This window comes from Haliotis rufescens, unplaced genomic scaffold (assembly GCF_023055435.1).
Source record: "Haliotis rufescens isolate VD_foot unplaced genomic scaffold, xgHalRufe1.0.p SCAF_7, whole genome shotgun sequence".
In the NCBI taxonomy this organism is placed as follows: domain Eukaryota; kingdom Metazoa; phylum Mollusca; class Gastropoda; order Lepetellida; family Haliotidae; genus Haliotis; species Haliotis rufescens.
In genome coordinates, this window is record NW_025964361.1 from 37,007,669 (window position 1) to 37,031,297 (window position 23,629).

At 38.9% G+C, this 23,629-nt stretch overlaps 2 protein-coding genes across 2 annotated transcripts in view; one reads left to right on the forward strand and one right to left on the reverse strand.

Annotated features, from left to right (window-relative positions):
* Positions 1-7,551: 7,551 nt before the first annotated feature.
* On the reverse strand, positions 7,552-12,577 carry LOC124112937. The gene is made up of 5 exons (XM_046473131.2): positions 12,557-12,577; positions 10,768-11,168; positions 9,970-10,062; positions 9,648-9,761; positions 7,552-7,781 (listed from the first exon to the last, which is right to left on the reverse strand). The coding sequence occupies exons 1-5, from the start codon at positions 12,560-12,562 to the stop codon at positions 7,595-7,597; spliced, it is 801 nt and encodes a 266-aa protein (XP_046329087.2). The 5' UTR covers positions 12,563-12,577; the 3' UTR covers positions 7,552-7,594.
* Positions 12,578-23,329: 10,752 nt separating this feature from the next.
* LOC124112947 overlaps positions 23,330-23,629 on the forward strand; it is a 37,745-nt gene continuing 37,445 nt past the window's right edge. Inside the window, exon 1 of the mRNA XM_048387878.1 lies at positions 23,330-23,547. Within this exon, the coding sequence (XP_048243835.1) occupies positions 23,505-23,547 (43 nt within the window). The 5' untranslated portion in view covers positions 23,330-23,504. The remainder of the gene's footprint in view (positions 23,548-23,629) is intronic.

Consider the following 23,629-nt stretch of genomic DNA (forward strand, 5'->3'; position numbering starts at 1 on the left):
CAAATATAACGACATGTACATAATCTAATGAGCGAGTAAGTGTTGTTTAAAGCGCCAACAGCAATATTCCAGCTATTCGCGGCTATGGAGATAATCGAAAGAAACGCTTGGTTAATCCTATGAATAAATTCTACAAAAATCATAATCATACGCTTGGACGATTTTATGAGATGAGTGCCTCCTGCGGTGGCTCCATTTTCAAACGGCAGGTGAAGTGTTCACCGAAAACATGAGCATCACGTGAACATTTGGTATAAGTCAAAATATGGAATTGCACTGAATATGCTTTTTGTCCCTGATGCGTCCAATGTGGAAATGGCCCCCACATGTGTACCATCAAACGTTCTGAAAACTTTACTACGGCCTTGAATGTACACGTTGTAACCCTGCTCATTGTTACAGGGGTGATCCGTGTAGCTGAATCATTCGCTAACATGAAAAACAAGAAAAATGACAATTATTTGAATATTTCTTGATGACAAACATAAATTGTTGTAAGTATGTGATATCCGTTGTTTTTCCATTCAAAGTGCACCTCACGCCCCCTTTCCTAACGACTTAGCATCCCATCCCACAGAAGCTGTATCAGCGTTTGCAGACAGATAAGACAGACAATTGATTATTTTAGTCTCACCCCAGTAATACAGTATAAAATATACAAACATATTAAAACAACATAACATTATTCCTTAGGCCACTCAATACAGAGTTATAAAAGACTAAAACGTTTGAAATTATGTACAGCAAACATGTATAAAAATAGTAAAGAAATATCACACTTTGTTATAAATAACCGATTTACGTTGTTTGTAAAATTGCATTTGTGGAGTATGTGAAGCATACCAACGGAGGTATTTCTGGCTATAGATGCGAGCTGTGACACAAATACAATGCACCTGCCACTTTAAGTCGATGGCATGACAAGACTGTCAATCATGTCATGATCAGCAACTGTGTTGTGTACGTGCACAGTGTACCATTCATCTAGCCTTGACACAAGGTCACCTGCACTTGAAGTTGTAAAAATGACCTTGTTGCGATGGCTCCTAGTCGTTCGCGTGTACTTAGCGCAATGAACCGAACGCCCAAACCGCCATGGTTTGAGCGTTCTTCATACGAAGAGGGGTACAAAATCTTGATGCTACGGTTGACCCGTGTAGATCCAGCTTAGAGTTGGTCTTCAGCAACCCATGCTTGTCCTAGGAATGCAACAAACGGGATCGGGTTGTCAGTCTCGCTGACCTGGTTATTGTTTTACATTATGTGCTCCAAATGTGTTACATTATAAATGTATATACACCCATTACTATATAACATGCACTATAGGCCTATGGCCTCTCAGTATTAGGAATAAACACATATGATACTTTATTATTTGTTGATGGTAATTAGCATTGTAATCAAATTCATGCCAAATACACGTTCTTTTCTTTTAAGATTCTAGGAAGTGAGTTGGGTGTGAAAAGTAATACCACAGGCTAAAACGTTTGCATAACGAACTTTGGAGATGATGAACTAAAGTGTGATTTCGTTAATCACGAAACATCAACTTTCTGATGATTAATGATGCGAAAGTCTACGGGATTACCCATGCGAAAATCTACATAATACTGGTGATAACGTCCACATGATTATCGATAGGAGAGTCTGCGTGATTATCCATGGGAAAGTCTACACGATTATCGATCGGAAAGTTTTACACGATATCGCTTGGGAAGTCTACACGATTATCGATGGTGAAGTCTACATGATTATCTATGGGAAAGTCTGCATGATTATCTATTGGTAGGTCCACAGGAATAACGATGAGAAGGTCTACACGATTATCGATGGGGAAGTCAGTATGAATATATCGATGGGGAAGTCTACACGATTATCGCCGAGGAAGTCTGCTTGATTATCGATGGGGAAGTTCGCACGCTTATCTTTGAGAAAGTCTTCATGATTTTCAATGGGAATGTCTTAGTCTACATGATTAAAGATGGTAATGTCTACATCTTTATCGTTTGGAAAGTCTACATAATTTTCAATTGGGAAGTCTCACTCTTAATGATTAACGATGGGACGTTCTACACAGTCACAAGTGAAAGAATCACCGACTACAACCTCCCACTACAATGGGGTTCATGACAAAGCTGATTCTGTGTCATTGCACGCCGTCTGGTAGGGGTGTTGATGATCACAATCCCTGGTTTGCCGGACGATGACAAACATGCAACGAATAGTTTTCATTCTTCATTTTCAACGTTCTTACTCTTGACGGTTTCATATCACACGATGGCGACTGACTGCTATTTGACAAGTCACGTGATACCAATAGATAATAATTATATCTTTTATCAAAAACTGAAATTCAAAACAGGAAAGGAGGTTACATGTTGCAGGTTACATGTTCTGTTCAAGATTAGCATTATCATAACTGTAACAAAATGAAAATTAATATAGAAAAAATAGTCCAGTTATTATTCGAACTAATCTACTATAAGATATACACGGCCCATGCGCTTGAACACCTGTTGATGTAGATAATTTACTAAAGTATCAATCTGCCAGCTAGCATCATCAACCGAAATATTCAAAAGTTGTCATGCAATAGATGAGATCGTTTATTTCATATATCAGTGGTTTTGCTGAATGTATTTAAATGTTAAAGGACATCATTTTTTTCATTTCTAAAAAGCACAACATGAACTGGATTGTACATGTGTCCATATACATGTATTCCTGTTTGTTGTATCTACCCCAAATATCTACAGCTGTATACTGTTATGTGAAGTTTATGTAGTTATGTTATAACATGCAATAGACAGGCTGTTTTTCTTTGAGTGTATCTTGGTATTACAGTTAAGTTGACTAAAGATCATTTTTACAATTCGTAGGTATCCATATGACAATAGTTCAGTTTGAAGACCTTGACCGCACGACCTCTGACCCCTTCATTGCGACCATACATTTGCACATAGACATATATCTGGTAGTGTCCGTCATTAGCGTCACATCGGAGCCTGTTGCCGCTTCAGCGTGATCTGTTCTTGGGGGCAAGGCCTTGACAAAAGGCCCACATCGACACATACTGGTACTCCTTGATGCATGCTATACCCAGTCCTTGCATAATATTCTGACATTCCATTATACAGAACACACAAGCGACCAGGATCAGACGGGACTGAAAATGGAAAAAATCATTTATGATAGGAAAGAATATGACGTTAAAGGCAATACTACTATACATGTATTTACATTACAACGCCAGCTTATTTTGGGAGGAAGGCTTAAGCTGACAAATTATTAGAAGAGTTTGCGAAAAAACAGTTGCACGGGTTAATGTATGTATGATGCTGACACACTACACTCAGGTCGAGTCTTGGTTTCGGCAGCTAGATACGAGGATCCTGGCGAATAAAGGACGCAGCTCTGAACGCTGTCATATGCACCTAGTGAGTCTCATAGATACGGATAGTAAGACGATTCTCACCCGGAGCACTTATCTCTGTCCTCAGTGCTCATTATGTTATCAGATGACAGCTGCTTCTTCGTACTACCACAGAATCAAGAAAACAAACTGTTGAAGAATCTGTGTATCACTTCCCATCATAGTTATTACCTAACAAGCAGCGATGACATGGGACAGGATCCCATGTCTATGTACACCCTGGGACTATCGTTAACACTGATATCTTGAATGTATTAGCATTCACAAATTAGTCTTAGTCATTGTGTGTAATGTCTCAAGATTAACAACATCTAAAGGAAACATTATTTCACTTGTTAAAAGGTGTTATCCAGTAACATGCCCGTGAGCGGTATCAGTCACAATGGTCATTAATACAAGGTGGCCAGAAGAAGGTGCGTGTTGAAGGATACCCTTGACTGGTCAGTGGATTTGACCAGCCCGTGCCCCTGGACTGATGAGATGCAAGTCGCGGGTGGCCAGTTGCAGTTATTCAGCTAGTGTACTAGCCTTCGGCGTGACAGTGATGTCAGGATTAGTCTGGCTTAGTGGATGATATCAGGGATTAGTTGATCACAGCAGCCGGAGTTGACAGGTGACTAATACCAAACCTGATTCCCACACGACGTAGGGATGACAACTGCATTGTCAAATCTGCCTGGAAATCAGAACAAAAACTTACACAGCTATTCAAAAATAACTTTCTTTGATATTGTATTCAGTGTATGTGGTATCAAGTAATTGACAAATATAACTACAAGCCGAATGTGTTTCTGTTTGGTAAATATCATGTATTAGGGATTAAAATGAATTATTTATGTAACATTTGACGATAAGAAAACACACAAGGGTAATAATATTTTTATCATATACCATTCTTAAAAACGCGAAGTTTATTATGTATTTCAATTCCCATATGTTATAAGTTTGAATCGCGTGAGTGAACCGTCGCATATATTTTAAACATATCGTGTCAACTTATGTTTGTTAACAGAATCACTCAATCGTCGGGAAACCAAGCTCTATACTTATTGAAAGTGTTATCAAATAGGTGTTATCCAGCAAGTAAGCATCGACGTCGATATATTGAGCTCATTAAAAGTAGTCCAACCTAGGTGGGACTACTGTACATGTATCGGACACTAATTGTAAGTTAAGTCCTCTATGTGATGAAATTGTGTCCATACTTTGATAACAGTTATTAAAGAACGTTAATCGACATTCGTGAAACATTCCTAATTCTCATCGGAAATAGTCAGGCTACATGTGTCCTGTGCAACTACACATTTGTCTCCAACTCAGGTGCAGCACCATATATTTTTTTTTAAGTGACATATTTTCTATGGCGGATGATTTGAAGATTATTCCATGGGAAGCATCGGCTCGTGTGCCCTTCATGTGCCCTTTCGGTCACTGTGGTTATACACTCCACTATAGTTTAACCTTGAGTTGTACCTCCGATCCGTGAAGATCCGGGATAGAATAGGTCTTCAGCAACCCATGCTTGCCGTAAAAGGCGACTAACGGGATCGGGTGGTCAGGCTCGTTGACTTGGTTGATGCATGTCATCGATCCCAACTGCGTGGATCGATGCTCATGATAGCAGTCACTGGATTGTCTGGTCCGGACTCGATTATTTACAGACCGCCGTCATATAGCTTGAACTATTTTGAGTGCGGCGTTAAACAAAAAACCAACCAACCTTTAATCCGGAAACAAAATATTTGCAACATCTCAAAAGGTCGTTTAACGTTATGCTTTAAACTTCACTATTTCATTGTGGTTCATAATCTCATTCTCATGTTATAGTCCTAATTGTACAATCAACTCTGCTTCTGTCTTTTAGTTTTCGAATAACAAGGCAATGGACAAATTACGTGATATTTACATGTCTTGTTCTGGTGTATGCAACCCTCTATCGTCGTAAGGTTTAACCACCTTTATATGATATAAATATAGGGTTAAAGACACAAAATACAGAAACTAAAAGGTGAGCGTATCCTGTCCAACCGGCGGCACCCGTCATGACCACATGCAAAGGCAAGTCACTTGTTCACTCGTGAAACATTTGAACAAGTCAAAAATAGGAAATTGCATCTGGTATCATTTTTTTCACTGATCCGGCAAATTTTGAAATGTCCTTCACATGTCTACCATAAGACTTTTGGAGGTCTTACTAAGGCTGTGAGTGTTGAAACGTTGATAAATCAACTTTTGGGGATAGTTATTGGTCACTCTGAATTTTATGCATATATCTTAGTTCCAAATTCCATTGTTTTAATATTGCCAATCCGACTCGTATGCATAAAGAAACAGATTAGCACTGAGGGGAGCACAGTTGATGCCAATGGGATGCCTACTTTTCTTCTAACTGTCATATCCCCTAATTTCCAGCATATCACATATAGTTTTCTCTGACATTTGCTTTCATTATTGACAAATTTAACCTGTCCTTAACCTTTGAACGTTTACCGGCAAATGAAGATTTTCGTGTGAGATAATGGTGTACAAAGTTGAAAAATCATATGTTCTAACTAATATGATTGGACTTGGTTCTTATCCTAGATTGCAAATATTCATTCAAATCATTTTGGTTTTGAGAATGGTATCAATTCCATGCCACGTGTCTCACATATTTCCATCTCATACCATAATTTAAAATTTTATTAAACAAAATACTGGTCAATCTAATCTTCTCAGAAGGTTGGATGCAGACTTGATCATTTCCTTTCTTAAATCTGGACTAGTGACTGACCCGAACAATAACAGAGGAATTTTACAATTAATATGTTCTTTGCAAAATCTTCACTATGTAACATAAAAATATGTATTCGGATGTTATAACCTGTGTAAAAACTGTATGTAGTGTTACTCCATATTTTCATAGTAACTTTAACACTGGTATGAGACAAGGTTGTATCCTTAGCCCCAATATATTCATAATCATCTTTTTGGTAAACGGGTTTGCATATACCATAAAAGAGAATGTAACCTAAAAATATGTTGTTATTATATGCCGATGATCATGAAAATGTTTATTACTTATTGTAGGGGGCACGGGTGGCCCAGTCGTCTAAGGCCCCGCGATTCGCTGTGCAGAAATGCGTCCCTTGGGCACGCCAGAAACCTATGATTGTGGGTTCGAATCCCGGTTCGCCCCGATTATGTTTCTAGGTTTGTCAGCACCATACCCGTGCTCGTGGGTTTCACCGAAGTGGTAAACGTCTGAGACCTGCGTCATTTCGGGCTTTCCTCCCACATTAAGCTGACACGCCATTATATAACTAGAATAATGTTAAAAGCGGCGTTAAACCCAACTCACTCACTCACTTATTGTATTATTCATTGTTCGCAAAAACAATTAGATGTATTGGAATCCTCTTAACAGTACAGTATTTCAGAAATGGTGACATGACATCAAAAACGAAAAACTGGATATTATTTGGATCTTGGTTAAATGTAACTTACTATGAATACTTGCTTGAATGTTTTCATCAAAGTAATATTGGTCGACGGCCTATAAAATGAAATCGTTTCTGTTGAAATATTAAAGATTTTGAACGTGACCGTCAAGATATCGGTAGATGTAAACATATTCCCCATTTCCCGATTACCCGGTGTCATTATTTACGGTACACTTGTTCGTTCAGTGGAAGAGAATGGGGCTGCATATGAGGTATCTCTGCAGTATTGGCGTTTGTGTCCTTCTTTCCGGGGACTCGGGATGTAGCGTTCAAGATTATGGCACTTATATGTAGAGCGCGTGTGGGTATGTGTGTGCGTGTCTGTCTGTGTGTGTGCGTATGCGCTTGTATTAGTCCGGTCAAAATGTCGGTTTTATAGTGCTAGCCCATTGAGATACAATGCCGCAGTTTAACATGGATACAGCCACTCAAACACAGCATCAAGTCCGTTATCCCATAATTAATGCCGAGCGCCAGGCAGGGTAACAAAAAGTACCATATTTTAACATCTTGTGGTATGGTGTGGTGCAACCGGGCATCGAACCACGTGATATATTAAAGAATCACAATCCATTTTCTCATTCAAAACTTTATTCATTAAAAAATATTATAAAACAATTGCTTGAGAAGATTCCACAAGGGTTCTATTACTACTTTGATTGTTGGTAGACCTGGCTTCTCAGGCACATCTGACATTTTTACAGGAGCAGTATTTGGGGACACGGATTGCTTCCTCTCTGATCCTCACCGCCGCGATTTCGTAATTGTCACAGTAGGCCCAGACGTACACGATGTCGTAAGACTCAATGCACATGTTGCGGGACTGGAAGGCGTTGCCGTGGTGGTGGCTGTTACAGTAGTTGTAGCTGAAAGAGTCAAAACAGGTCATTTATGCATGACATTGGTACTCCATGAAACGATTATCATCCTATTGCCATTGACAAAGTAGTACTTACTTGTGGATAACGATCAATGTCACCTAGTACTTGTTTAAAGCTTACGATCAATGTCACCAAGTACTTGCTTATGGCTAACAATCAATGTCACCTTGTATTTGTTTATAGCTTACGATCAGTGTCACCAGGTATTTGCTTATGGCTAACGATCAATGTCACCAAGTACTTGCTTAATATGGTTAACGATCAATGTCACGATGTACTTGCTTATAGCTTACGATCAATGTCACCAAGTACTTGCTGATGGCTAACGATCAATGTCACCAAGTACTTGTTTATAGCTTACGATCAATCTCACCAAGTACTTGCTTATGACTAACGATCAATGACACCAAGTACTTGTGTATAGCCTACGATCAATGTCACCAAGTACTTGCTTATGGCTAACGATCAATGACACCAAGTCATACGTGGTCTTATATTATTCGAATTGCAAGATGTATTTGTTTAGTTATTTTCATGCGTGTTAACTTATATAAAAACATACATAGATCTAAGATTATTAAACGCATCAAGGTGTAACTATGCTTTCTTCCAAACTTACAATATTAGTCATAACTTTTGAGAAAACGTATTGTTCACATATTTGGGTGAACGTGTTTAGCGCATTGACAACAGTACTCCAGCTATATCATACCGGTCTGTACATGATCGAATCAGTACTAGGCAAAATATAATTTAGTAACGATCCACGCCTTGCTTGTGTGATGACATACAATGAGCCAAGCTACAAAGTCTGACCACCCAAACCAATTTTGTAGTATCTTACCGGGGATAGAGCGTTGGGGATCGGTTCTGACCTGTACCCCCAAGGGGTTTATTTGCACAATTACAACTGAAGAACAATGTTGGTGAAGTTTGTGTCTGATATTCAACAGGTTTTGTGCGTTCTACCATATACACCGGCACAAGCATGACAAAGACATTAAACCGATCAGACGAGCAATTCCCACAATATTTGTACGTTTTGTTTTAAAAACTCAACCAAGACTAAAAATAATAAAAGAATCATTCTTTAATGGCTTGATAAATCCTTAGATCGACAAAAACACATTCAAGCAGGTTGATAAAAGAATACAAAGCAGCAGGGTACAGAACATTTGGCTTGGCGTGATGATGTCCCCCTGAGGGTTTAAGTCAGGGGGATTATCCTTAATCCTTTGATCGCGTCCGAGTAATACAGGTAAAAACACCTGCCATATGCCAGATTGTTCCCACTTGTCAGGGATGGGAAAGTGTTTTCCTTGTCGAAATATTTGTGATTTGTAATGACTCAGTTACTACTTTATACTTTATTTTTAAAACAATTATTCGCAAACGGGTTTTTGGTACCTTCATATATTCATTAGTTTTCTTAACTAGAGGTTTTGTTACAAAATATGCCTCATCCATTATGTACATATACACTATCAGTCCATTGTTTTCCTTTTCTCTTTCATAGATTATCTTTTCAATATAATTTTTTTTCAAATTCACTGCTTTATAATGTTCAGACAATCAGGCCCATATATATAAAATAACATTATACTTCAATATAACATAAATATAGTCCGCTCGTTTGGAAACATAATGTCACATACTTGAATTCAGTTACCTCGGATTCGTTCAAAACAAGAAATAAATATACAATGCACATTGTAATACTTCGAATCTTAATTTCAAATTCTGACTTTTATAATGAATTAAGGATGTTCACTTGGTATTTGTTGAGGTTCGTGTAAGACCGGTGTACATGGTATATAATGTAGATAAACGTATGAACCTCGTATGACTTACGCGCAATATCCGTAGTCAACCTCCTGCAGGTCAGACAGCACCCAACAACGACCGCCGTACCTGTCGAAGCTCCTCAGTCGCTTCTTGATAGTTGGGCACGAATAGGAGTAGTCTCTGGAATCAGTGATACATCATCGGTTCAATATCATAAAGATTTGTTGATATCATAACCAGTTTCCAGCTTTCCAGCTGTCCTGGTTTTGTTCAGTGAGTTTGATCGTTAAATCTATTTAAATGATTTTATTTAGTTTCATTACACATCATCTGTTTGAAGTAAACAAACATTTGTTGTATTGTTTATCTTCAGTTGTATGATACGTACACGTCAAACACGCCGCTGGTGGTCTCAGCGAGGACTGGGGGTAGGTAGATGGGCAGGTCCTGACGCTGGGATCTCTCAATGTTAATGGCATCACTGAAACACAATATAGACATAGATTGTCATGGTACCGTGATCATGGATTTAAAATAGTAGTCCAAGGTTCGATATGAATCGCCTCTTTAACATTTCTGAAATTATTTTATCTACAGACATTGCGTCAATATCTCACATAGGGAAATTTGGTGTTTTTCTATTGTATTTTGCATTTTAAAATGCATTGAAATATTTATTGCAGCAAATCACAATTCTCTGAAACCAGTATAAAAATGACACCTGTATCTATTTTTACAAACAATGTCCGTTTCACAAAATATGGCTTATACAGAATAAGCAAGAGCCTTATATGATAAATAATTATCATTAAACGAAATATATACAAATTGAAATAAATATCGGTGTATTATAATATTCAGATGCCCTTGGCGTCCTCTGTTGGATTCCATTTTCCCCTTAATGCAAAGTACATGTATAAATCGGCATAAAGGGGCTAAAACAAGGACTGGTCGGCTCGGAGTCAGTATACTGTGTCTGAGTGTTAAACTACGGCATGGTATCCCAGTCCGAGTGGGCTAGCACTAGTACAAGCAGGGACAGAGAGAGAGACGTTGCTAGATGAGTGCAATAATCTTGGACGCGACGTAAAACACCATTTCACCATTCCTCACATATGGAGCTAATAGTATACACACACATACTTAACAAGCGTTAGTGTCTCATTATAAAGTCAGGACAACTTACATAGGGTATCCTTCCGTGCTGTCAGAAAGAACGACGAGATCAGCTTCAATGTTGTACGCCTTGACACATTTGCTGTTGGCGTTGGGAAAGTGGGTGTCGAGGTGGTTGTAGAAATTGTTGTAGTGGTTGTTATTACCGCTGTTGTAAGGAACGTTCTGTTGTGCAGGATTTCCAAATGGGAAGTTCGGACCGAAGGGGTTGAAGGGTGTGTTGCCGACAGAAGGAAGGAGTGGGTCTTGGTTGTTGAGGCCGACGCTGTTTTGGAAGGGGAAGTTTTTGCCGAATATGTCGGCGACGTTGGAGAGGAGGGGAGGCGTATATTCAGCCTGGCGTTTGCTTAGGGAATGCTGCTTCACCGACGCCGCCAGTGTGTATGTTACACATGTTAATATAATGAAAACCTGAAACGAAGCAAGCATGTTATTAATTAGTTGTATTATTGTTATCATCTACCTGTGATGTTCCGGGTTAGAATAGATCTTCAGCAACTTATGCTTGTTGTAAGAGGCGACTAACGGGATCGGGTGGTCAGGTTCGCTGACTTGGTTGATGCATGTCATCGTATCCCAATTGCGTAGATCTATGCTCATGATGTCAATCACTGGATTGCCAGTGATTATTTACAGCCCACCGTCATATAGCTGGAATATTGCTGAGTGCGGCGTTAAACAACAAACAAAAACAAAACTGTTACCATCATCACGTCCAGGATCAACTTCAGATTACATCATGTCTGTGAATTTTAAATCAGCGCTCGCCTTACATATATTTTCGGGTATTTTACGTGCGCTACTTGAGCGATTACTCGCTGGGGCGTGTTACCATGGATGTGTGAACCACCTACAGGTTCTTGGAGGTTATTTTGCTTCCTTCATTCTAACCAAACAATTTTATTGTTTTATTTTTGTTTACGATACACAAACATGCAAATAAATCCTACTCAACTCAATGGAATTGGTTCAAATTGAGTCATGGCGTGTAAGTTATATCGGCCCAAGTGACCCGAAACCAGCTAAATATTTTAAGTTCGCTTCTTGAGGCTTTATTTTGTCTTGAGTGATGTACCTTGGTCTAGAATTCACAACCGGCATATTTTGTTTGTTGGGGATGTAAGCGTTCAGAACATTGCTTGACGTATTTCAGACAAAAGTGATTGGGATTAACACTTGTGCCAACAACAGATAACACTATACAAACGATGCCGATTTGTAGTGATTATTGTCTTTGCTATAAGGCCAACATGTTTTATAAAGTTTTCAAAATTTCACTTTTCCAAAGCATATGGTTTGGACACCTTCACGTGAACAATATGAAGCATATTTCAATATTTCAACATACAAAATCTGAAATAAATACATCATCGATGTATGGCTCTAATTTCCGTGCATATAGTGTTGCATTTCTTTGAGATTAAACCATTATGATAAAGTCACGATATGACAAGTCTTTTGCCTTTTCTATAACTTGCACGTTTACGATTTTGACGTTATCAAGATCGGAAATCCGGTTGAATATCTAACAAGCGCAAGTCTAGGACCTTTAAAACATTCTAAAACCATCCTTCTTGACACCTACCCGTTAAAGTCACAAATACGCAAATGTTTGGGACGAAACAGTTCTCAGACATACATGTATGAAAATTCTCAGGACAATTTCCAAGGGACTCCGTTATTCATAAATTGAATTACTATTATGATAAAAGGACATTTTCAAAATAAAAAAGTTTGATCAATCTGCTGAGAAAAATTATAACAAGACTGAATCTAAAATAAAATGTACCCCAACTTACCTTCATCTTGCAATTGTGACCGTCCACCAACCAAGTTGAACAAGAGTAGAGAGGTACGCCTTCGATCTCTATTTAAACCATTTTTGAAAAACCGATCAACAATGTCACACCTTGAAGTAATCCAACTAGCACATTTTCCTTCAAATAAAAAGCTTATGGACTTAACAAGACGCTCGTGATGGCTGGCTCCGAGTTGGTCACAAGTACCGGTCAGTTTTACAGCCTTTTCACGAATCTGTTTTCACGGCAGGGATCCCTCCATAAGCGTGATGCTCGGATTAGATTAATTTTCTTAGGAAGCGAGTATAGAATTTTATTTCTTAAATAAGAGCAATAACCCCTTAACTAACGGGTGAAGCGTACACATAAAGAGTTGCTTTAATCCAGGGCAGCGTATTTCTTCTTGGAAACCACCACTTACGTCATTTGTGGCATATTCGAATCGTTGCTTTTCTTCATAGCGTTTATAGAATGTTGTTTTATCGAAAGAACATACAGGTATAAATGTAAATGTTATGATATCAAACTTTAAAAACTGAAGAAATATTATTTAACCGTTGCAATGTGTATTCAGTTAGTGTTGATTAAAAGTTTCATATTATTTCATTATTGCCTGCTGTGTTCATTTGTTTCCTTGTTCTAATGATCGATCAGTAAGCAATAGATTGTTGGTCGATATGTCCGGAAAGTTGGAGGAAGCGCCATAACATTATTGTCACTCACCATCTATCTCAGAGAAAAGCATAATTGAGTTGATATTTTTTTAAGTGAACACTTGACTTATCTTTGCATGTGTTTATGACGGGTGCCATCGGTGGGGCAATATACGCTCATCTTTCAGCGAACGCCTGGTATCATCACTATTTGATGGTGATTCATGAAAGCATGCTCATGACATCGTCGGAATCCAACAACCGACTACGCTTTTAGCAGAGATTTCTACTGATTTTGGGAAGTGTTTTGTCGCTTTATGAATACGTGTAAAGGAGCATCCCTTGTATTTCTATAGGGGAGTGGCGAGATTTTAAAATGAATAGGTTGTTCTGAAATATACCCAAAATGAATAGTTTGTTGGCGGTGGTGAAAAAATGAATAGGTTGTTTTGTTGTCAATATTTGATTGATGGTGCGCAGTAAATAAATAGTTTGTTGGATACTGCTGGGAATTGTTTTAACCTCCCTAAACTCCCCGTACAATTCACATGGATGGCCCCTTGGTTTATATCTCATATTTCGCTGGTGCAAAAGTCATGTTAAGTAAATTTAGACTGCGGTTATGTTTTATTAGCCGTGCATGATGTATGTCAACTTTACGACTGAAATCGTTTTATTCTGCGCAAACTTTATATTAGACCAAATACAAATTCTTATTTCTCACCACTGACCGAATCTAAAATTCGACTCGGCCCTAATGTCCTTTTGCGAAGTATTTAATTTCATTCTGCATTTATTTTCTGAGTAATTTTTCATCCTGAAGTTAACCTTTTTATGCAACCCTCACCCGTTGAAAACAGTCTGGAGGGTATTGATGCAAGAGTGAATGTAGGCTGGTTTGTAAGTCTACCTGCCAACCAATTTTGAAAGTGATATCAAACAAGGCTGTTCACGATTACCAATTTCGCGAACACCTGGTGTCATCACTGATTTTCAGTAATCCAGTCATATAATTTTTTTGGGGGTCTGGAGTTCGATCCCCGACCGCGTCATACCAAAAGACGTTAAAAGATGGTACTTGTTGTTACCCTGTCTTGCGCTCGGCATTATGGGGCTAAAACAAGGACTGGTCGGCTTGGAGTCAGTATACTGTGTCTGAGTGGGGTATTCATGTTAAACTGCGGCATGGTATCTCAGTGTGCTAGCACTATAAATCGGCATGAGTCCGGACTAGTACAAGCAGTCACACAAACACACACACTTACATGCACGTCGTTATGTAAGTGCAATAATCTTGGACGCGACGTTAAACCCCATTTCACCTCACCTATAATGTTTTTGCAAATGAAATTATATCTGTTTCGGCAGATAATGGACTCGGGCGTTGACGTTTTATATTTATTTTTGTGGTCTTCAATCTTTAATTCACATACTGAAGAGGCGACAGGCCTATAGTACAATTTGAAGAATATACAATTTTATACAATTTATGTACATATCTCACCAAATCACCTCACGTCATTCCACCTCGCATCTCAACGCAGTCACATAATTTCACACATACAGTACAATACCATACCCTGTAATTTCATAATTTCTATTTTACCATATCACAACTTGTTATATCATACAACATATTCTATAACATCATTTCATATTGTATCATTATTATAAGATCATACTATATAGTATTATTTCATATACCATTATCATATCATAACATACCAAACCATACATACCATCGTACCATATATCACACCTATATTATATCACATTTCAACATGTCATATCACACAACACATTAGCAATTTCATAGCTTGTCCCATCATATCTTATCATATCATACCATATAATGCCATGTCATTCCATGCCAATTTATATCATATAAATCAATCAATATTTATTCAACACTGGAAGACCGCAAGCCATAAAATATGTACACTAAAAAAAATAATTAATTTTAAAAAAAACCACAGTATTTACACAATTTCTATAATACACATAACATATTGCATCATATCCCCTCATGTATCATATCACACCACAACACTTATCATATCATATCACATCATGTCATGTCACATCATATCATTTTATATACATATAACTATACTAAACCATTTGTAATATCACATCCCACAATATCATATGACAGCCTAGTAGTTTAATACCATTTCTAACTCTTTTGTTTGTAGTTTATTCATAAGGCAAACATCTATAAATATGTACTTAATGTATATACACAATATTTTCCTAATACCAAGCAGATAAGATTATTCTTTCATAAGGTTCTGTCGGTATAAAGAGGCATAATATATGTACATGGAAACATTTTGTAAGATACTTCTTTTTGTGTTTGACAGCAGTGTAACAAATTTAATAATATTAGGGTACCTGTAATAATAAGCTTGCAGGTATTTTTCTCTAAAATGTAAATACACTGGACATACTAGTAAGAAATGAAATTCATCTTCTACTGAGTTTAAACTACATAGATTACAGATTCTTTCTTCACGAGGAATGTTTACATAGCGCCCTGTTTCTATTAAAAGGTCGTGAGAAGAACATCTAAAACGTGAAAGAGCCGTTCGAAATATTTTAACATTAACTTTTGATAAATAATCTTCCATAATTATTTCTGATATAAACATTTTGTAATAAAAGCACTTGTTTGTTAGAGTCAATGATGCTGTCCAAGATTGTAAATAAATATACTTTAATCTCTGGGTTAATGAAAGTATAAACATTGATTTGGAATACACATTTTGGTTTTGCAAAATATCACCAAAGCCACAACTGAAAAGTAATTCTCTAACACCTGTAACCCAGTTTCTTTTCCCATTATTATCATAAACTATCATCATATTATAACACTTTTTTGGCAATCTATATGAGGGCATGTCAATAAGTCTCAGCCAGTATTTAATAACTTTTATATTTGAATATACATAGAGAGGGAATCTTCCACATTCTCCATACACCACCAAGCTGGAAAACTTTTTGCAAACATATAAATGAATCTTTTCTATGGCATCAAAGTGCTGTAAACCCCAGACTTCTGCCCCATACAACAAAATGGGGAGTATCTATATATCAAATATTTTAAAAAAAGATTGATGAGAAATGTTTTCTAAAACTTTCAAACTCTTATGGATACTTACAAAGACCTTTCTTGCTTGTAAAGCAGCTTGATACAAATGTTTATGCCATGACAAGTTTCTACTGAAGTAAACACCAAGATATTTATAAAATCCTGTAGTTTCTATTTTTTGTCCTTTAAAGGACCAATATTCTTTACTTGCTGAATGACCTCCATTCTTAAATACCAAAACTTTAGTTTTACTCATGTTAACTGTTAGCTTCCATTTATTGCAGTAACTTTCAAGTTCAATAATTTGACACTGCAGTCCTTTGATTGTTGATGAAAAGAGAGCAATATCATCTGCAAATAAAAGTAAAAATATCTGTGTAATATCTGGATGGAGCTGAACACCATAATTACAGTTGGTATTTATTTGTACAGCCAGTTCATTTATGAAAAAAGTAAAGAGAAATGGGCTTAAGGTACATCCTTGTCTTACTCCTAACTGACTAATAAATGTTTCTGAAATATCAATATTGTTTCGCACACACACCTTAATATTCTCGTAAATGCTACCCAATAGTTTGTTCATCTTAAAGCTGAGGCCATGTGATCTTAAATGGTTCCATAGTTTATGTCTCTGCACTGAGTCAAATGCCTTGGCAAAGTCAACGGAGAGCACATAAAGTTCCCACCCTTGACACTGAGGTATTTGTTAACTAAAACTTGGAGGATAAAAATGTTGTCAATAGTTGAATAGCCCTCTCTAAATCCAGCTTGTTCTTCATTGATTTTGTTGAGGGTATCTGCCCAAAACACTAACCTTTTATTTATTATGTTTGTGAATAGTTTACCAAATATACTTAGCAGTGAAATACCTCTGTAATTGTTTATATTATTTAGATCACCTTGTTTATGTATTGGCACAGTTATCCCTATTAACCATGCATCTGGAAATGTTCCATTTTCTAATATAACATTAAATATAAGTTCAAGGTAAGGTACAATGATATCTGAGGAATGTTTAAAAAACTCAGGAATAATCGAGGAATAATTTTGTGGTCTTATCCACATTTGAAAACACAAACAATTGGAGCCCAGTAGCGATATGTCAACAACTTGGTTATATTAATATATGCACGCTTTTCCCATGTAAGACATGCATCTGTCGCTTCGCCACATAAAGCAATATATTTCAGTGAGACGTCACTTGGTACGGTCTCAGTGACCTGTTTGTGCTGACAGATTTTTGTCGCTCTAACAGCCGGTTGACGCAGGCCAAATCAGCCAGTGTCGCATTACCTGTCCGTGTGCTGCAACATATAACACTCACGCTTGTGTACCTGAACACCGCGTTAATAATTCATCAGGTGGGACAACATCCTGAATCTATTCCTATTGACCGTGTCTTGTTTGCAACTGCTTCTTTGGATAGGAAGCAGCGCTCATGAACAGCGTTCACATCTTCTAGTATGTATTCCAGTAATATCAAGCCGATTGGGGCAGGTGGCCAGGTCTACCCACACACATGCCTTTCCCGGTTGTTGTTTTTTTATCGACATATTGTTTTCAACGCTGTTTCAACATTGTTGTTCGATATTGAAAATATATTGAGATCTGACAATGGGTTCAAAATTGATTCAAGATTGACTGTTCGATATTGATTTTATTTGTTTGTTGTTTAACGCCACGTTAAGCAATATTCCAGCTATATGGCGGCGTTCTGTAAATAATCGAGTCTCGATCCGCAGCAATTGTGATACGATGACGTGCATCAACCGAGCCAGCGAACCTGACCACCCGATCCCGTTAGTCGCCTCTTACGACAAACATAATCGCCTATTACAACAAGCATGGGTTACCGAAGAACGATTCTACCCCGGATCTTCACGGGTCTGTTCGACATTGAAAATCAATGTTGAAAACAATGTCAGATTTCAACTTATTTTCAACATTGATTCAACATTGGCTATTCGATATTGAAGATAAGTTGAATTCAAACATTGTTTTCAATATAGATTCAAAAAATTTAATCTGGCATTGATTCAACAATGTTGTAATCCGACATTGTGTTCAACACTGATTCAACATTGTCGTGCCTGCTGGGAAGTGATCATTGTGTCGATATATTTCACACACCACAGTCACAACTCCGTGGTCTAGTGGATAGAATGTCAGCCCGAAGTGCGGAAGGCAGGTGGTTCGATCCTCGGCCACGTATTACCAATAGACGTTAAAAGATAGACTAAGTACTTTTGATTCCCTGCCTGGCGCTCGGCATTACGGGAATAACAGGACTGATCCGTTTGGAGTCAGTACACTGTGTCTAAGTAGGTTATCCACTCTATGTAGTCTTTGAAGTAGGGATGATGAAATATAAATGTCAATACCTAGTATTAGGATAAGGATAAGTGTTGACGACAAACATCTTATGCAAGCACGTTTATGTCTGTAAAACACCAAAACACATCCTATAGTTTGCACATGCCTCGTGCTGTAGCGGTTCACACGAGCACAGGGTGTCATTTCTGATTTTGACACTTTCAAGAGTGAGTGAGTATGGTTTTACGCCGCTTTTAGCAATATTCCAGCAATATCACGGCGGGGGTCACCAGAAATGGGCTTCACACATTTTACCCATGTCGGGAATCGAACCCGGTTCTTCGGCGTGACGAGCGAACGCTTTAACCACTAGGCTACCCGACCGCCCCGACACTTTCAAGGACCATTATTTCTGTCAGTCTTATGGATTCTGCTTGTCAAACAGTTGTGATTTACTTGGTTTCATTTATTGTTTGTGTATAAACTAGCGATGCGGCGTATGCAACGCACGGAGCGTCTACGTATACGGGCTATTGCCATGCTCGAAACTGGCAGAAGCCAGGGTGCAGTGGCCAATACGTTCAATGTTCACAGTCTGTGTTTAGCTCGTTTGTTTGTTGTTTAACGCCGCACTCGAAAATGTTCCAGCTTTACGACGGTGGTCTGTAAATAATCGACTTTGGGCCAGACAACCCAGTGACATCATGAGCATCGATACACGCATTTGGGATACGATGACAGGCTTCGACCAAGTCAGCGAGCCTGACCACCCGATCCCGTTAGTCGCTTCTTACGACAAGCATGGGTTGCTGAAGAGCTATTCTTACCCGGATCTTCACGGCTCTTCTGTGATTAGCGGACTGTGGAACAGGTACCAACAAACCAAAAATGTTGAAGATAGACCCAGTTCAGGGCGTCCAAGGTCAACGACCAGAGTACAGGATCGATTGATCCAAAACCAGGCTCTACGAAATCGAGATCAAACGGTGAACCAAATTACTGCAAACTTACACCATGATACTGGAGTACGAGTTACTGGTCAGACGATTAGAATCGTATACATGCAGCTCATCCCAATGCTCGAGGGCCTCGTGATGTGGGGCTCCTTACAATTTGTCATATTGCCAACATACGTCAATGGTGTACACGTCGAAACTGGATTAATCGTTTCTGGTAACATGTCATGTTTTCAGATGAGTTCTGATACACTTTGTACTTCTTTGATAGGCTGTCTGGCGACGTCAGAATGAACGTCAAGCCAATGTCAACCTGATTCCTCATGTAAGAGTTTGTGGTGTATCGATTATGGTGTGAGGTGGCATCACTATGACTGAGCGAACCCCGCTCCATATTGTTCAAGGAAGAGTAACTGGACAGTACTATCGGGACAACATACTGACACCCTTTGTTGTCCCGTATGCTAGGCGTTTGCTAGGCGTGTGGGTCACATGCTCACCGTGCACGAATCGTCAATGCCCATCTCAAACGGCACAGCATCCATAGAATGCCTGGGTAAGCAGTAAACCTAGACGATTCCCCTATCGAACACGTCGGTGACATGATTGGGACACGTGTACGTCAGCGTCATAGGCCGCCGACCACGTTGGCTGAACTTGGCCAGTCGCTGCTAGAGGAGTGGGGCGGATTTCCCCAAAATCGACATTGGGAGACTTATACGCAGTATGCCTCGTCGATGGAATGAATGTTTGACAAATCGTGGCGGGTATTTCGCACCACTGAATCAAAAACGTCAACTTTGAGATTTCCCATCTTACCCCTATCGTTCTTCAAGATCGTTGGGGGGGCGGTCGGGTAGCCTAGTGGTTAAAGCGTTCGCTCGTCACGCCGAAGACCCGGGTTCGATTCCCGACATGGGTACAATGTGTGAAGCCCATTTCTGGTGTCCCCCGCCGTGATGTTGCTGGAATATTGCTAAAAGCGGCGTAAAACCATACTCACTCACTCAAGATCGTTGGCGGTCATAACATCCACTCCCATACTTCACTTCCGGTTGTAATCATGTGTTCCCAATTCGTTCATTATTATCATACAACTATTAATAGGACCTATATTTCGTACAATTTTGGAAATTTTGATTTATGTCCGAGTATCCCCGTCTTATTTTAGAGAACACACACGCGCATATGCACATTAAACCCAATTTTACCCCATGATCACCATTGAGACCCATTTTGTCGCCTCTTAAGACTAGCATAGGTCGCCTGGGACCTATTCCAAAACGGAATCTCCACGGGGTCCTACACAGAACAGGATATATGTTAAAAGTATCTACGAGGATCAATCAATTACTTGCAGATTATTGTTGATGACATCACGTAAAGACAATGAGAAAGATTTCACTAATACACAATTCCTTCTGTAGTTGGTTACATACATGGCAAAGTCAATATCTTCGAGAATGTAACAGGCATCGGTATCCTCCCACTCTCATCACACATGCCATTTGTCCCATAACTGAAAATACATACATGTAGGACGGGGATGACTGCATGGCTAACCCCTTTCCAAAATTATCCAGGCAGAGCAACACAACACCAGATTGTTGAGAGTATCTATGTAATTCATCACTCTTCAGCATTATGATATATTACATCTCCTTAAATATTGCTACACAGTGGCATACAGCATTAAACTACACCATGTTCGTGGACTGATTCATCACTTTTCCGCACTATGTTTAATTAATATCATGATTACAGCATCATAAATATGTATTATGTACAGTGCCATACAACATTACAGTACACCACGTGTACTTATTCATCACTATTCAGCATTATAGTATGATTATATTATCTGAAATATTGATATACATCACATTTGTCGCAATGTCATCAGTGCAATACAAAAACAGTTGTCTACATTTGTAACGAACACGCTTATTACGAACTGAAGCATGTAACGAACTATGTTTTTGGTCCAAGCCATTTGGTGAAAAGTTCATTTGTTTGTTTTATTTGTTTATATATTACATGTGTTGTACATCAGCAGAATAGAAAAAATGTCACCAGCACAAATGACACAATGTTATCCGCACAATATACTCATTGCACAATCACACAATGTCATCAGTACAATTCAAATAATGCCAACAGCATAACAGACACAATGTCACCAACACAACTGACACAATATCATACATACTGTACATGCACTCTGTGCACTCAAAAGAACCCACTCGTCCGATGGTAGATGACCAGATGGTGGAAACACGAATACGTACATACACCCCAAACACAAGCAGTGACAAGTGTCAAACTTGTGGAGTCACCCTGGACAAGTAGCTTCGTTCAAATGTGCCTCTGTTCACCTAGCAGAGAATGGGTACCCGATATGTGAGGCGGATGTAAAACAGCTTCTAGAGCCTCTGGGCAGCTTTGGTTGGGAGTTGAGAATGGCAACTGGAATTCAAACGGACCAACTGGTCGGGGATCATAAAGGCGAACACCTGGTATTAATACTTTTCTTAGTGATTCATAACACATGCTCATGATAATGTCGGAATCGTAAAATCGACTCTGCTTTATGCAGAGATTTCTATTGGATATGGAAAGGGCTTTGTCGCTTTATTCGTTTGCATCAACACAATTAACACAATGACTTCAGTGCAAAAGACACAATGTCATAAACACGATTAACAAAATGCGTCAGCGCAATAGACACAATGTCATCAACACAATTAACACAATGCGTCAGCGCAATAAACACGATGCCATCTTAGCACAAGAAACAATGTCAAGCAAAGCCATGTACATGTAGATAAAAATATCAATGCATGAGTGAGTGAGTGAGTGAGTATGGTTTTACGCCGCTTTTAGCAATGTTCCAGCAATATCACGGCGGGGGACACCAGAAATGGGCTTCACACATTGTACCCATGTCGGGAATCGAACCCGGGTCTTCGGCGTGACGAGCGAACGCTTTAACCACTAGGCTACCCGACCGCCCCATCAATGCATGAGAATAACCAATCTACATTATCCGCCTAAACAGATTCCATTTGGCAAAAAGCTGTGAAAATATATAAACTGACAACTGAAATTCAGTGAAAATCATTAGGCGAAGAGGGCAAGCGTACAAGTAAGTATTTATTGCCTGACGCTGCACAGCAGTACTCGTGCCATACGACGGGGGCCGGTAAACAAACAAGACAATCAAGTGATTTTGTTGAATATAATAAAAAATATTGTTATCTTAATTTTAAATTTCGTCTGCCGTATACAAGTGCAGAGTGTCTACTGCTTATAAGTAAAGAAAAAGACGTGACAATGACATGACATCACAATGAATCTCAACATACATGTCCTGACCTAGATATTCACATCTCCTGTTAATGCGTCGCAGTTCTTCCGCTGAACTACACCGCGAGAATACAAAGTCATGTCATGTCGAAATTTAACACGCTAGACCTCAGGTTCATACATCCAAGAGCTCTTTCAACTACAATTCACGTCATTCAATACGCTCTTGCAGAAAGTACTGAACACTTTAATACAAGAAACACGTTAGTTATAGAAACCCTTCTTCATACCCACTGTTTTTAGAGTCACACTATACATTGGCACACGTCGTTTAGATGCATCACAGCTATCATTTTACATAACCACTGTACAATACCCTCAGACGTGGGCAATATGACCCAGAATTGAGATAGATCATGGGGGGTGTGCCCTTTCCAGTGTGTTTGCTAGACGACCGAGCTGGCCTCGCTCTGAGTTGGGGCTAACCATGGCCGGATCTGTGCGTGCATGTACTTGAGGTTCCGTTCTTAAGACACGGCCACGCCAATTCCTCGCCGACAACGTGTGCGCGGTGCGGGGGGTACAATCTTCAAGCAAGGGTTTAAGGTCATCGCTATTTCCACACAACGATGTTGCGATTATTATCTGTACTCTGTCTTGTCACATATTCAGGTAAGAAATGTATGCCACACAAGGTGACAATATGATTAATGCAATGGGTAATACTATGTATTAATAACCCTAACGCTTGTAA